Raw genomic sequence first — 16,168 nt, 5'->3', positions numbered from 1 at the left:
GATTAGGGTCCCATATAAATAAATATCTTTGAGGGCGTGGTTAGGCTGCATGTGAGTGGACCCTCTCAAATATTACTCTTAGCTTTAGAACTTTTCTAAGGCAGGAGAATACCTTCGTGCCAAGCAAGTGGGTGACTCTTTTATGTCATGAAACATGCATTGGTCATCGGTCAAAATTTTATTGGTATACATCCTTATCTTAGCATGTGAAATTAAGATGATATCATTTATTAAGATATCATTCCTTCCTGCTCGTGTCCCCGACAAGAGATCTATCAAACATCTGCAGACGGGTAAAACCTTCTCACAGCCGCCTCCCACCGAGAAAAGTTGACTCTGTTGAGGCACACAACGGGGATTAGGATTGCTTACAGCCACCAACTCCACGGAATGGGCGTCCATTTGCTCGCTTATGATCATACATATCTGCAGTCTCCTTTAACGTACTGGGGATTAATGGGCATGTCTATCTCCCTTTCCTTTTGTCCTTTTGTACCTTTGATGAATCCTTTCATCAAAGTGTGAGCATAACTTGGTCGCCAAGGTGACTTCTATTTTACCAGGCTTGGAATAAGCTGCCAGCTAACGCGATTCCTATCTTCGATGACCTGCAGCTTTGGTGTTAGATGATATGCTGTGCCTCATCGTTGTCCTCCGCCTTTGGAACGAAAAGAAGTGTCATCTGTCGGAAAGAATAGAAGATAAGAAGAATTATTGAAAAAATTATTTTACATTGAAGCTATTCTCCCCCTATTTCGTAAGATGGTACTCCTATCAAGAATATCAATCTTGGATCGATGCAAAGCAAATAGTTTACGAGCAAGAGGCTTCGTGAGTAGAACAAGAGTAGATCGTTGCTACTGCTGTGGTTGTAGCTACTGAGAGCAGAGAAGAAAGCTGCAATGATGATGCAATAGAGGAGATAGCTACAACGATGCTATAGCAGAGAAGAAAGTTACAGTGATGCTACAGCAAAAGAGAAAGGTGCAGCAAAGGAGGTAGCTACAATGATGCTACAGTAGAGGAGAGATAGCTACAGCGATGCTACAGCAAAGGAGGTAGTTGCAACGATACTACAACAGAGAAGAAAGCTGCACGATGCTGTAGTGATACTACAGTAGAAGAGAAAGCTATAGTAGAGGAGGTAGCTACAGCAAAGGAGGAAACTGCAACAGAGGAGGTAGCTACAATGATGCTACATCAGAGGAGGTAGCTGTAGCGATGCTGCAATAGAGAAGGTAGCTGCAATGATGCTGTAGTAGAGAAGATAGCTGCAACGATGCTACATTAGAGAAGAAAGTTGCAACAGAGAAGAAAGCTGCAGCAATTTGATAGAGAAATCTGTAGCAATTAGCTCTTAGCAGGAGCTGAGGATCGACAGTTGACAACGAGGAAGGCCACTACCAAGGGCGAGCAGCCGGCCGTACCAAAACAGGCCCTCGTTGTTGTGGTCGCACCTGATGGCGATGCCGAGTGTGGTCACGGCAACGGCTAGTGTAGCAACGAAGACGTCACGCACCGTACAGCGGACAAAGAGGGGAGTCCGATAGGAAAGCGAGTTCGATAGGAAAATATTATCAGCTATCATCATCATCACTAACACATTATTGCTGGCATATCTTATCTTATCCTAAATCTACGATGTGAAGTATCGTTCGCATGGAAAAGCAATAGCATTAGTTTTGGATGCGATCTGATTTACTTGAAGCCGGCCAGGTTGACTGAAGAACAAGGTAAAAAGGTCAGGGAGACTTCAGCTGTTTCTGCCATGCGTGGAACTCTTCCAAGAAGGTTTGAGTGAGGTTGTTGATGATGTAGATTTATTTCTGACACTATACCAAAGTTCATAAACAGTAGATATCAACAATGAATCATTTAAAAGATTGAAAAAGCAACGCATAACTTCTACAAAGTTGCAGTTTTCCCTGTCAGAAGCATGGGCAATACAAGCAAGACTTTTTACATGCAGTGAACTGCTTGTCAAGTTCTCGTTCTTTCCATCACTCGTGGGCTGATCTTATGGATTCTAAACATACTGCTGGGTTTGACTTGCTGTTTAATTTTCATCCCTCTGCATTACACCAATTTTTCGTCATACACAATCCCCTACTTTGTTGTACATAATGGATAGGCTATCGAAGTAAACTACGGCACTTGAGAGTCAGAGGATTTACGTTGTCATCCGCAGGTCTCTCGAGAATCCAATTTGTTTGGGGTTGCTATTTTTTGTTGATGAGCACCCTTTTCTCATCTGACAAGTGGATCAACTGTTATCTCACTTTCATCGCTTGCAACCTTAATTTTCCCTGTTCACTTGTGTTGGATTAAGAAGATATGAAGCAGCATAACTTTAGTGCCGATGAAGATATGAAGCTCATCTTCCAAGAGCTTCGTTCAGTGTCTGCTCTGATTAGTCGTCCATGCACAGTATTATAGTTTTCTAGTAGATAGGAGAGAATTGTGAATGCTTCTTTTAGAATATAAATGAAAACACGAAAAGAAATAAATAGAGTGAACAAAATACATCATTCCAAGCAACCATTCTAGCTTGATGTCCATGGCAAGAGAAACTAATAGAACATCCAGAACCATATGACATTGACAAATATAAGAAAAGGAGGATGAATGTCAATTGATGAGTTAATTTACTAGAATGAAATACATGTTGTGGTTGAAATGTTTAGATCCTTCACCAATCAATATGAATATAAGATGTGCCACTAGTAGGTCTAGTTTTAATACTATATAATAAGATCATTAAATTTGACTGTAGATGCACCCATTCCTGCATCCTTCCCTTCTTTATCAGCAGTCTGTTCCATCTGCAAAGACCCCTTCTTCTTCAGGCTTCCTACAACAGGAGATCTTAAATCAATCAAACAATTCACTTATAAGAGAACTCATGTCTGTTGTTCAAGTAAATTGAAAAATAACTCCATTTTTTCCCTTGCAAACAGCATGTTCCTGATAAGATGATAACAAGAGAAGGCTCAGAAGAGAAGAAATGAACTTAACCTTGGATTAACTTCTTCACTGCAATAATCTATTACTGGATAAAGATGACATCAAAAGGATGTGTTGTTTTGCAATTGGCTGAGGAAAAGGTTTCTTCAACAGAGAGGAAGATCAAATAAACAAGCCAACCCTTTCATCCGCAGGGTCAAAAAAGCCTGTGATCTTTCTGAGACTTCATTTTTGGTCCCTTCAACATCTCTTCGGATGGAAAATTTCTTCTCCAGTAGCCAATCAATGGAGCTGAGAGGGACTGACATCAGTCCTTTAAGTCAACAGGTTGTTGGTAAGTCTTGTTCCATCAACACTTCCATTTGCCACTGGTGATCATGTGTAAACTAGCAAAGAGACTGATCCGTAGAAAATTTAGGTTCTGTGATTTGATTGAAGCAAATGTTCCTGTCACTCCCTTGATGGAGTCATCCAAACTCAAAGAAACATGGTACCAAATTTGAGATAAGTTGGACTCTGCCTCTAGTTTTAATCCTCCAACTTTACTAGTACTGAGCAATCATCTGAGATAAGCTAACCTGCCATTATGTGCAGGAACTGGACTCTGCTTCAACCATCATACAACTTGACATTTTCATCAGAATCACAATAATTATTCAGTTTAAAAGAGAAAGAAAATAAGGACAATTCAGCTGCTTCAACTTCAAACATAGGGTATGATATTCTACTAGATTGAAAAGATTAAATTAATAAAGTGTGACACAAACACAACCCTCTTTTATAATCACATTTGCTCATCTTCCAGAATCACTTTTGAATGCTGCAAGAATAGAACATCTTGGACAGGCAATAATGAATCTGACAAATTGTATGAGCTTAGTCAAATGATGTAAAACATGGTTGAACATCTGACAATTGTATTATGATATCTGAAGCCTACATAGAAACATGCCTAGACTTAAATATGTTAATAATTACTTCTGAATGTCAGATTGAACAGCTAACTTGTCAGATTCACAAGGGAAAAGCCATGGTCAGGAATGGTGGTTGAGAACTGCTGCTTAAAATATCTATATCCGGCATCATCATTGATGTAAAAAAAATACAATAAAAGAGAGCTCATGCAGCAAATGGTTGGTGCCTGTTGTAGACTTGTCAACTGATGAAATTACAAGTGTCTGCACTAGGTTTATAATTTTCAGTATTTGTACCTATTGAAGAATAAGCTAAAAAAACACAGAGAAAAACTCTTACCAATAAAATAAATAGCTAACTTCTATACAATACAATGATCAACAATCGGAAGCTTTATTAAGCACTGTTGTTCATCCATTTCAATCACATGCTCAAAGAGAAGGATCTTCCTATGGATATTTTGGAAATTTTGCTACTTCCCTTATCATCACTTTGATATTTTAGGATTTGCTGAAAACAGACAGCTTCACGGTATCAGATTGCTTACCACAATCTGAGGTGGAGAAGCGAGGTCTACCAGGGTGGGTGGTCACCATAGATTGATTACCTCGGGTGGCCATGAATATAAGTATCTACCACAAAGTCAAACACATCCCACCAATGCAGGGTTAGTGCTGCCCTGGGTTCAACGAAGGGTTGAATTGAAAGGCCACTCGAATTGCCCAATGATACAATGTACTTTGACCGTCTCAACTTGGATTTTTCTTCGAAATGCCTCTTGCAGGCATAACCACAAACACAAAGGCGACAGTGAGGTCCGGCAGATAGACCTTCCCTGTCTAAAGTAAATGTTTCCATGGGGGCTCCACCGTTGATTTTAATCACAAGGCAGGTAGGTGATGGATAGAAGCACGGCCCGATGGAATTCTTGAAATGGAGAGATAAAGCCTCTGCGCGGTCGATAAGGAATGCCCAAAGTTTCGTCCACTAATTGCGGTCTACATTTCGTGGCCCCAACTTTCTCCCATTTTCGTACCCGTCTGACTGCACCTGGTGCAACTTGACTGGAGAGCCGAAGAGGTCCCACAAGGCATCGTCGGGCGGGGTCCACCTCTGATACGGGGTTGATGAACGGGTTTGTGAGTATTTTTGACAAAAGCTGTTTCGTACTCCACGTCTGTAAACCACCGTCGCACAGCACCGAATAATGCGCCACGTTTCAAATGTGGGATCCACTTCGTTGACTTGTGGACCGACGACTTCTTTGTTGCCGCGCACCCCCGCCCCCCTCTTCTCTGTGTCTCCGGCGGAGCTCAGGCGATGCGGATCACACCGTTCTCCGCACATCATCCTCCGTGAAATCGCACGTAAGCTCTACCCTCGATGACTCCCTACCGGCGGATGCTTTCCGATAAGGACCATTCGAATTATGACAAGGAGGGCCGCGCCACTCCTCCTCCCTCTCCTCCTCCTTCTCCCTCTGCACCTCCTCTGCACGTCGACAATCATCATGGCCGCCACCTAGTCAGTTTCCTTTTAATCCCCGCCGCCATCGCAACTGCCGCCTTACTCCTCTCCCTTACCTACTACGCCGTCCTCCGTCGCCGCCGCCGCCCCGTCCGCTCCGCTTCCTTTGTTGACCCGAATCCCGATGGAAACGACGATGACACGCCCCTTGACGACGGGGAGCCGTTCCACCACGTGTGGTACATCCGGACCGTCGGCCTTGACGAGGCCACCATCGGATCCATCGCCGTGGCGGAGTATCGGGCCGGCGACGGCCTCCTCGACGGCTCCTCCAATTGTTCCGTGTGCCTCGGCGAGTTTCGCGACGGGGAGCTTGTCCGTCTACTCCCTAAATGCGGGCACGCGTTCCATGTTCCCTGCATCGACACTTGGCTTGGCGCCCACGTCAATTGCCCCATTTGCCGGGCTCACATCGTGGACCCTAACGGCGAACTCTCGCCCCCCGCCAACGCCCCCGCCGCTGGCCCCGCCCCTTCTGTCACTGCCTCCGCTGGTTCAGTGGACTTCGATTCTGTCTTCTCTGCTCCTGCGGAGGACCCACATATAGGAATTCAACCGCCGGAGGAGCAGCAGAACGGAGAAACATCGGAGAGCATGATCGCAATTGGGATTCCGATCAACACATCGGAAGCGTTCCATCCGACGCCTGGGAGTTCTGCGTCACTAGCGCAAGACGATAAGCGGGATTTCGGATTGCATCAGGTTCGGCGATCAGTTTCGATGGACACTCCACTGATGAATTCTATCATTGTGAGAGTCAAGCCAGAAGAAAGCATGATTGATGAGGAAGGGAAAGATGAGACCTCTGAGGAAGACACTGTCCAAAACAATGGGGTAAAGCAGGGAAGTTCCTCCAAAGGGATCGTTGTTCGGAAGGAACATTCAGATATAGAAAGATCGTTATCAAGCAGTGGAAGGGGGTTCTTCTTCTCTAGACATGGGGTTGCCAGAATCCATAGCATGCCTATGTAATATGAGCTCTGTTTTGGTTTGAGTCGCGATATCTGCGGATTTTGAACAGGATGTGTAGTCTCAGGAAAGTCTGGAGCTGCATATTTCTGTTTAGATAATCATGAATTACGAGGGAGTTTCAAAAAGGGTGCTTTCCTTGAAGGATTTGGTTTGCAGTAATCGAAATAAGTGCATCTTTGCTATCAAATCAGTTGGATGCATGAATTATCACTTCTTTGTTTCTCGGATTAATCTATATCCTATTTGATCATTGATGGCCACGGAGGAAACTTTGGTTTGCTTCTCTAGCCAACCTTTGCTTATTTGTCTGGTTTTTTTTTTCTTCCTTTTCTAAATGCATAATGATATCTTTTGTTTCATGGGTTGATAGACTCATTTGGTAAAGCTTTTTCTTGTGCTTGTTCTTTATTTCTGTTGGCTTTCAAGGCAACTGAATGCCCTTGATAGCAAAATTTGTATGCACTGTGAAACCCTTCACAGAAGTAGACGTATTAAGGCCTTTCAATTGCCAGTATTGCATGGTGTCCATGTGGAACCATTGACAGGTGAGAAAATTAAATGAGGTTGCTAACCAGTTACTGATTTCATACTTGCCTGAGTACATATTAACAATGAATAAGGTTTAGAAATTATCTGGTCCCTTGAACTAAAGGTGGCGGGGATCAATGAAATAAGTTTGTTCTCAGCCCCTTTTTCCATCTCCATTACCCCCTTTATCCTTGTTTGGTAATTCTTTTGACTTGAAACTTCATGAGAAACTTTTCAACTCCTTTTTTAACATGCATAATAGTTAATCCAACTAACATCTACCATGGTTTATGATGAATTTTAACAGCTGGATTAGGTAATGCAGTTCGATATGCACCATAAAAAAAATTCTCGGTATGTTACATGACTTACTACATGTTTCTCTTTTTATTGATTTATTTATTAAGTTATTTATTCGATTATACTTGTAGTATCTCTACATGTCTCAGAATGGGGATCTTTAGAGCCTATATCATCAACACTTTTTCTTCTTAGTTGGATGATGTATAATCCACACCGTAAGATCCACACTATAAAATTGAAAAAAAAAAGTGTACCCACAGGCTCCCTCCAATGCAGAGTTTGGGAATGGTCAATGTACGAAGTCTTACCTCCGGTCTCCCATATCACAAAGGATCAACCTTACTATTGTGTGAAGATCCACCCTCTATTGACACTATAAAATTAAATTACCTATATAGAGTTGACTACTTGGGAAAGTATACATCTATCTGTCTTTAATCGGATACGTGAAATATAGTTAGTTTTTCTGTTTAAGAGATTCACATATTCATTCATCCATGTGACTCTTTGCTGAATACAACTTATTTTACAGAACTTCCCTCCAATTACTAAATCTGGGAACTTGAGCTAATTCTCAGGCATCCGCTTTAATGTGCACAAATGCATGGTATTGTGTGCTGCTAATACTATACAAGTATACATAGTGAGAAAAAGCCATATAGCAACCAATATGATGCATAACAACCTTACCTTTACAAAATAGAACACAAAACAAAACCCTTATGCATGATATGTTGGAAGCTAGAAAGAGCCTACATGAGTTGCATTGTGATGAAAGCTGCGAATGAAATGTGCATGCAGAATTCATGTTTATTTATCTGGGGACTCTTGATTCTACTAAATTGCACATAGCGAGGGACTCTTCATTCTACTAAATTGCACATAGGGATAGGGATGCAATTTCAACCTGGACCCCTGGTGCACCAGCCCAATCTGGCCTGATTAGTTTGGGTTCAACCAGTTTTAATCAGGGAACGCGAGTGTTGGGTGTAGTTTTCAAAAATTGGGTAGCGACAGGAACAAAGACCTTATGCTTGTGTTGGTCCAAGCCCAATATGCTTATCTTGCTCCAAACCCACTACACCCAATCCTTGCTAGCTCCATCCCACAAAAAAATCCAATCCCCAATAATTTTATGTAAATATTTTTTATTACATAATATGTAGTAATAAAATTATTATAGTTTCATAATTTATTCACATGTGGGTAAGCCAAGGAAACAAAATCAATATCGTTGGTTTTTATGTGGATCAAGGATTATATTTTATTTCTTAACTTGAGTCAAGCCGGGATAATATGGAATGAGAACTTTGAGTGACTGGACAAGGATGGGCTGAGTAAAACCTGCCCTGGCTCAGTTGCTATCTCTGATTGCATGAGAATCTTTAGCAGTGCAGAGTTGACATATGTTTTCAAATTGTCCTTCTTCGATGTCTTTTGTATTTCTCATAGCTTGAAATAGTTTCACTTGAACAAAGAAAAATATTATTTTATGATTTCTAATTGTTTGGGAACTGGTTGCTTATCCCTGAGATGCTAATAATTTTGCTCGCCAGAAAAATCTATTCCATCCTTTTGCTTGGTTGAATCATGAAATTTCACTTCATTAACTATTTGCTGAATTTGAGAAAATGAACTCTGCCAAATGTGGCTTTTGGGATTCATCAATGCAATATTAGGCTTTTGTGACTCATAGTTATCTCTTCCACCAACTTCAGTCAATGATGCTTGCTCCTTACTGTTACCAAGTTCTTAGTGCAGAACTCCTAATGTGCCGCATTTGCTTTTACATCTTTGATTTTGTACTTATAACCTAGTTATACCTACATCCTATAGATGTTGTACTTAAATTCTTATAGCTATCAAGATTTTGAACGTTACATAAAATCTCATAATTATAAACCAAGATACACTGACTTGGCATTCCCCAATGCAGTACCATCTCAATATGCCAGTAATACACTGAGATGGTCAACATGACTAGCATGTGCAATTCTTACTTCAGAGTCCTAACAATAGCAAGAGATTTCTAATAAATTTCGAGTACACTGGTCTGAAATGTCAAATTTTCTCATAATTTGTTGAACAAAAATCTTCTGGTACAACTTTGAGTAGGGAGACTACAATTAGCATCACTTGTAGAACAAATTGATCTTATTGCCTTATAGCAGATTAAATTGCATTACTTCTTTGTTTTCTTGGATGCCTGACGTGTGTCTACATAATTGTTCCTCCTTTATAATTTCATGGCACAAGTCATCACCAAGAAATTATGTTATTAGTTATGTAATACCATATGATAGCTCTGACAGAATTTGGACCAAAAAAACCAATCATATGTGGCTCTACTCACATTAATTTTATACTAAATATTATATGGTCGCTAAAGTCATAATGCTAAACCAATGAGGCAAGGCTTGCTAAAGGAAATCTTCTTATTATCTTTTTGATCAATATAACCATGCCAGATGCCCATTATTTAGAAAGCCTCTTTCTGTTTTAATGAAGAAATTTCTTTTGGTAGAGATTGCTGTTTCCGATATTTAACAAGTATAATGCCAATTAGAACTGGAAAACTCTCCTCTTTGTTACATGGACAGCAGTAGGAGGTTTCATCAGTCATCATATTGCATGACTTATATTAGCATCATCATTGGTCTTTATATCAATGTGTAGCATTAAACTGATAACTTAGTTGTATCATATGAATTATAGGGCTTTCCCTTCCAATGACAACTTTTCATTAACTGCTGTTCTATTTATTGTTAATGTGTTCCTCAACATATTTGTGCAATACACCTTTTGGTTGAGGCACTTCAGAAAACACTTATAGTTCTGTGTGTTTCTGACAAATTTTCTAGGAGAAGTTCAAAAATAATATAGACCTCTGTCAGGGGAATGGTATTTTTGAAGAACTCAGTGGTATATCCTTTCAGTTACATGTGCTGTTATGAAGTACAAATCCTGACTTGTAGATATAGAAAGTCTTATGCAAACAGGGAAGAGTTGTTAGAGTCACTATATTGCAACAGAATTGTGGTTTAACCCGTGCATAGTTTGCTGCATCATCAATTACATCTGTATGAAAAGACATGAGTGCACTCTACCAGTAGTTTTCCATATATGGTTTGCTCCCAAGAATGTTACATCAATACACTTCCGAAGGTTCTGTACGTTGCTATTTGTTTCTGTGTGAATTTGTTGTTTAAATTATGTCTTCGTTAATTTTAAAAACTTCTGTATTCGAATGGATTGTAAGATAGTGCAAGATTTTAAGTTTTAGTCTAGATCTGTACTGGTCCTTGGCCAGACTGGTCTGGTTCCAACACATAGCAGCAAAAAAATATGCCATATGTGCACAGACCAAAAGAAAGAGGAAAAAAAGATGGGAGGAAGATGAGGAGAAAGAAGAGGACAGGATGGGAAGGGGAGGATGGGGATGAAGAGGAGGAGAGGAGAAGGCTGCTGCTGGCAGTCAACAACTATTGACATGCTGTCCAGATTCAAAGATAATAACAATTCGATCCGGACTGAGCGAAAGTGCCTGGTCAAAATGCCAGCTCCTGGTTGGACCTGTAAATGTTGGTCAGTATGTACTGGTCTGACCAGTTTTTAATACCTCGACATAGTGTAAGATGCGAAGGATTTGCTTAACATCATTGTATCTTCATTATTTTTAGAATCTTTCAGGGTCTAAAAACTTTGAATGCACTGTAAAATTGTGCAAGATTCTAAGAATTATGAACTACTTTAACTTATTGAAGTAGCTTTTTCAGATATCATCTTAAAGAATGACCAATTACTAGGCAATCTCCAAACAGTTCTGATGGTTGACTGTATGTAGGTATCTATTTAATAAGGATGCTTTTGTGGTATATAAATGAACTAATAACTCTTTATGACTATGATGATTCATGTTAACTTTTAAATACGATCTTCTGTTAGAGAGACTAATGGTTTTTACTTGAATGGTAAAGTCAGCTAATTAGCAAATAACATGTTTATACCAATGATCTAGATTATCTAATTACATGATAAGTATTGCTAGATCAATTGGATAGTTCATTTGAAGTCAACATTCTAAAGGCTGAAGGCAAAAGATATTAACTAGTCTAGAAATATATAATCTGCTTCAACTAGCTGACCCTGTACCAGTCTGCTTCAACTATGAAGGACCGAGACTTCAAAATGCTTGCTGTGTTCATGTTGTAATAGGTGGATATTTGTTAAATACTTCCGGAGACATTTTGGAAACTTGAAGACATATAGTTCACTTATCATTTATACATGTATCGGTATATGGTCCATTTGCGTCATCTATATAAGCCTTCTGGATGTGTCAAATTTTGGCAATATATATGTACTCTATATTTGAATTTAGTATCGCTATAAATTTGTAGTAACTTGTAAATGATTGTTATTATTATAAGCTATAATATGATAACCAGAAATCGACTAAATTATACATGCAATATTTTTATATATCAAATGTTTGTGTCCATACAAGTTGACCATATTTGTCATGACACTCTGTCTATATTGTATAGTGTTCATGTCGCGTGCCCATGTGCGAGCTTCTTGGTGATTCAATTCTGATCATGTAGATGAGATAAAATGATTTTAATGCAGAAGATTGTAAGTGTTCATTTATCTTTTAGATCAGCATTCTTTTCATACAAGTTGCAGATGGATAAGGCAATGTGTCTAATTTCATTGTAATGAGCCCCAAGACTTGTATAGATATGGGAGTACAGTTCATCTTGTATTATGTTATATTTGCAGCTAATTAAGCATGATTGTAACATAAAGAACCATGTCTTTGTCTTTTCTCGGGCACTTTAGATCACTATATATTATTTGGATGGTTGACCTCTGTTGCCACCTGAAAGGCATGTTTATTGACTTATGTTTCATCTAGGTAAGAACCTTTCCTTGGTGGATGGTCACAGTGCCTTCTGGTTCTAGATGTCATCTTCTGACATTTTGAAGCTGTTTACACAAACACTGACTGAGGTGATTGTTCACAGATATGGCATGGCTAATTAAGTACATAGTGTTGAATTCAAATCTTGTGGATTCCTTGTGGAAAAGAAATAGATATGTGGCCTCATTCCAGAAATTGCCTGTAATGCTCTTTCACATTGTGCTTCCTTTTTTGCATGTTTTTTATGGCCACTATTCGCAATAAATTTGATTGTCACCACTGTGACACTTTGTTAGTTTGCTATCCTGAACTTCTCTTATTTATGAAGCTTCCATTTGATTTCCAAGGTGTCATGGACATGTTCATGTTTCTCTTTCTTCTGCTGTTGTAAGGGGACCATAATCTCTACATACAGCATGCATGTGCAGTTGGACTTACTTTTCGCTGCACTATACAAATACATAAACTAAATGATAAATGTACTGTTGTCTGTCAACTTACTTTGGTTCTAGTGTTTAACAGTGGCCCCTCACATGCTTTTCTAGGTTCATTTCACCACCAACACGCGTATTGCTTTCACAACTGTGCACAGATAAGAAGGATTGTTGATAATGTTAGTTAGGTACTGGTCATATTGTCATATGCATTTTTACTGTTTGCTATATCTTTCATTCTCACTTTTACTTCTGAAACAATGTGTATTTACTCTTTCTTCGAGCTTCTAATCATCATTTTGCAAATTGTGTAGGTGATCATATTCACCAATCGAGGACCTGTTGGCTTAACAGTATCAAGTCTCCAAATGTATGTGTGCCAAGTGCCAAAATGTGGAAGTTTATAGCTGAAAACTCTGCAAAGTGTTTGCTTCTAGCAGGCTTTTACTTTCCAGTATTTGGTTGTCATGATCTTGGATTATCCATCTGAGGTAACAGTTTTCAGCTTCTTTTTATGAGAAGCCAGGCCACCTTTTGTGGGTTTCTTACAATCTGCTAACTTGACTCTAGGACATCTGATTAACTATGGGAATTTAAGAATTGTTATGGCACCTGCAACTCAAAGACTCACATGCTACAGAAATTTTTACTGTGAACTCTTCATGTTAGCTGCTGGTAATCACTAATTCTTTTGGATGCTATTAAAATATGCAATTGTCTTTCCATCATAAATAGTCTACATCAAATTTTCTTTGCACCACACCCTGCAGTGGAAAGGCCAACAAAATGTAGTAGTCTGTGATTGTGGTTCATCATCTCAACAAGTGTTGGATGATCCCTCTTAATGGTGCTTTGTGTTTGGATACAGTCACTAAAAGTTTCTTCTTTCCCTTTTAGACAGATTCAACTGTTTACTGAATATATTCTTTAAAGATTAATTTCTGAGAGTTGTTTATGCTTTAAATCCAAGCCAGGTGCTGGAGCAGGTTAAGAATATTGGAACCTTGGTTTTAGCAGTAGTACACAATCATGTTACGATGCATGGTTAAATCTTCTTTTACATGCAATAGATCTAAATGTGAGACTTCTAAAGGGGACCACTGTTTTTGGCCCATACCGTGATCGACAGCCATGGATTGACGGTGAGACTTTGGAGATCATGAGATCATGTTTGCTTTGTCTCAGTCCCCAGGCATGTAATTTTCAGGTAAATGTGTCCTACAGTTCTTATGCCCCAATGAATCAAATTTTGTTGTCACTGCATCACGAATGGGAGGAAGCAGTCTCCCTTTGTCCTCTTCTTCCTTTTCCTGCAACATCCATCCCTTTGTTGAAATCACATGGCAATTCATCTCGTAACCTCTCATCCAAAGGCCTGAGAGATCCTCTTCCTGAAGAACACACACACACACATACGCACATTCTCTTCAAGGATTCAGATACCAACAGCGATCACAGCCTTTCCATTAGCTAAAATAAGATTCAAAAGTTGCATATAAGAACGCTGGATAATACATCTACATATTTGTGATCAGATCAGGATCAGAAGGTGGTGGTGTCACGGTCGGCTTCCTCTTGAATCGTGCCGACTAGTTCATGGACTGCGGTTGCTATGTCATCCACTGAGCTCAGTTGGCAATCGTCTTCCACCTACACCAAACCGAAGAACAAAAACGATGACACACCGTTCGTTCAATTCCATGGCAAACAAGCCATGTAGGAAGAGTGCCGCGTGGCTGACTTGCTATACCTTCAGACTGAAAGAGCAGAAGGCCATTTCAGCGACGGTGGTGACGTTGAGGTGGAGAATCGTCAGCCGGAGGTCGTGCAGGCCCGCCACCATCTTCAGCAATTGCTTCGGCCGCCGCCTGGAGAGGACCTTCAGATTGGCGTGGGTCTCCACCATGGTCACCTCGATGTCGGCCAGAGCCGGCCGGTTCTCCTGCGCCTCTTCGCCGGCGGGGCCGTTGTTTGCTCCCCGGGAGGCGGTGGTGGAGTACTGAGGGAAGGTGAAGAAGTCGGCAAAAGGAGCTGCGTCCGCGGTTTGCTCGATTCGCTTCCTGGCCTCGAGGGATTGAACTAATTGTTCGAGCTCTTTGACGAAGTTTATCGCCCCTCCGATGATCGATGCTTGATCACCCTGTTGATGATGAATGACATGATGATGGCTTCGCTAAATCTCATTCTCATTCATTCATTTTAAGAGACTTTATTAAGAGGTAAAGCAATAAAAGCTGAACTGGTTATAGCCACCAGCCATATGACATGATCTCTCAACTCATTGCTGTGAGACAGTGAGATTCTTTGTCATTTTGGGAACCAAAGGACCCGAACGATGACCAGACATGGTTGTAAAGTCTGCCACTAGGCTCTGAAAACTTTACGCTAGGAACAAGACATCTGATAAAGAGAGATCATCAGATGGCACACACACAGATGTCGAAAATGAAAGCACGGCTCGTTGTTAGCAGATGTAATGAAGCGAGACCTCCATGCTATTAGGTATCGACGCGAATTAAGTATGGGTGGGGGGGGGGGAGGGGGGAAGGATGACGAACCCTTTGAACGTAGGAGGCCGGCATGAGACACCGGAGCGCCCCGAGGTACTCGTTCATCTGCTTCCGCCGGTTGCGCTCGACGGCGATGTGGGTCATTCTCTGGTTCTCCACCTCTTCCTGGTTCTTGAATGTCTTGGTGCGCCTGCGCTTCCTCCGCCCGGCGGGCGCCTCGTGGCCGGTGGTGCCATCAGTACCGTCTTTTGCAGCAGTCCCCGGCGGAGGCGTGTTTGCACCGCGGGCATCGGTCTTTGGCGTCAGGGAGGTGCAAGGGGCGTCCAAACTCCCATGCTTTCCACCACCGACCTCACATTCTGATTCCATTCCCTTGTGCTCAGCGAAGGCACGGCACCATGCTGCGCCTCCCACGTTGTACCGCTCCTTCATGGTGCAGCCATGGAGGTCTCGGGAGAACACCACCGCTTCCAGTGCCATATGCTTCGCTGTCGACTCCGGGGGAAAGCACAAATCAAGGCACTCAGACCGAGCGAGCTCGCCCCTTTCCTCCGTGCGGAGAGGGAAACTTAAAGGCCTCGATGAAACCAAAAGAAACAGCACAGCATTTCCGGATGAAGCCAAAGGAGGGGAAGAGACACAAGTAACATGGCGTGCGTTAGTTTATTTGGCGATGGGTAGAGGGGTTGGCTACGATGAGTTATAATTGAGCTTTGTTTTGATTCGTCCATAATTGATCTGATGTCAAAGCACAGAGATCGAGGGCAAAAAGGGGATGGGGAAAGGCTGACAGGAAAGTAGCCATGGCAGAAGAAGCTCTCCCTCTCTACATATCTTGAAGGGTTCCTCTGGAGCGTCGACGTGTGTCTGCGCTGTCGCTTATGTGCGCTAAAGAGAAAAAGGCCATGTGACCACCAGTGTCCCTCCTCCAATTCCTCTGCAGTCATCGGCCATAAAGGCTGAAAGCTTCTCCCTGGAACTCTGTCCATTGTTAGGTCAAACTTTTCCTGTTATCTACGTCCGCAAATCTTCAACTTTTGCTTGTTTTACTCTTTATCTCCATCCGGTTTCTGCATCACACGAGCTTTGAG

At 41.3% G+C, this 16,168-nt stretch overlaps 2 protein-coding genes across 2 annotated transcripts; one reads left to right on the top strand and one right to left on the bottom strand.

Annotated features, from left to right (window-relative positions):
* The first annotated feature begins 4,806 nt into the window (after positions 1-4,806).
* Positions 4,807-6,628, top strand: LOC103969625 (RING-H2 finger protein ATL54-like). The gene has a single exon (XM_009383210.3). The coding sequence runs from the start codon at positions 5,263-5,265 to the stop codon at positions 6,376-6,378; it is 1,116 nt and encodes a 371-aa protein (XP_009381485.1). The 5' UTR covers positions 4,807-5,262; the 3' UTR covers positions 6,379-6,628.
* A 7,373-nt stretch (positions 6,629-14,001) lies between these two features.
* Positions 14,002-15,912, bottom strand: LOC103969624 (transcription factor bHLH94). Its single transcript, XM_009383209.3, has 3 exons — positions 15,126-15,912; positions 14,318-14,707; positions 14,002-14,217 (listed from the first exon to the last, which is right to left on the bottom strand). Exons 1-3 carry the CDS (start codon positions 15,555-15,557, stop codon positions 14,110-14,112), a joined length of 930 nt encoding a protein of 309 aa, XP_009381484.2. The 5' UTR covers positions 15,558-15,912; the 3' UTR covers positions 14,002-14,109.
* Between the last annotated feature and the right edge of the window lie 256 nt (positions 15,913-16,168).

Source organism: Musa acuminata, chromosome BXJ2-10 (assembly GCF_036884655.1).
Source record: "Musa acuminata AAA Group cultivar baxijiao chromosome BXJ2-10, Cavendish_Baxijiao_AAA, whole genome shotgun sequence".
NCBI lineage: Eukaryota > Viridiplantae > Streptophyta > Magnoliopsida > Zingiberales > Musaceae > Musa > Musa acuminata.
The sequence above is the reverse complement of the archived record's forward strand: the minus strand, read 5'-3'. Positions and strand labels throughout refer to the sequence as shown.

Bases quoted from the DNA above. Each gene is read 5' to 3' on its own strand.
- LOC103969624 (XM_009383209.3), bottom strand. From the start codon at position 15,557: ATGGCACTGGAAGCGGTGGTGTTCTCCCGAGACCTCCATGGCTGCACC. The intron at 14,708-15,125 runs GTTCGTCATCCT...CATCATCAACAG, and splicing joins CGGCCTCCTACGTTCAAAGG to GGTGATCAAGCATCGATCAT. The intron at 14,218-14,317 runs GTATAGCAAGTC...GGTTTGGTGTAG, and splicing joins TCTGCTCTTTCAGTCTGAAG to GTGGAAGACGATTGCCAACT.
- LOC103969625 (XM_009383210.3), top strand. From the start codon at position 5,263: ATGACTCCCTACCGGCGGATGCTTTCCGATAAGGACCATTCGAATTAT.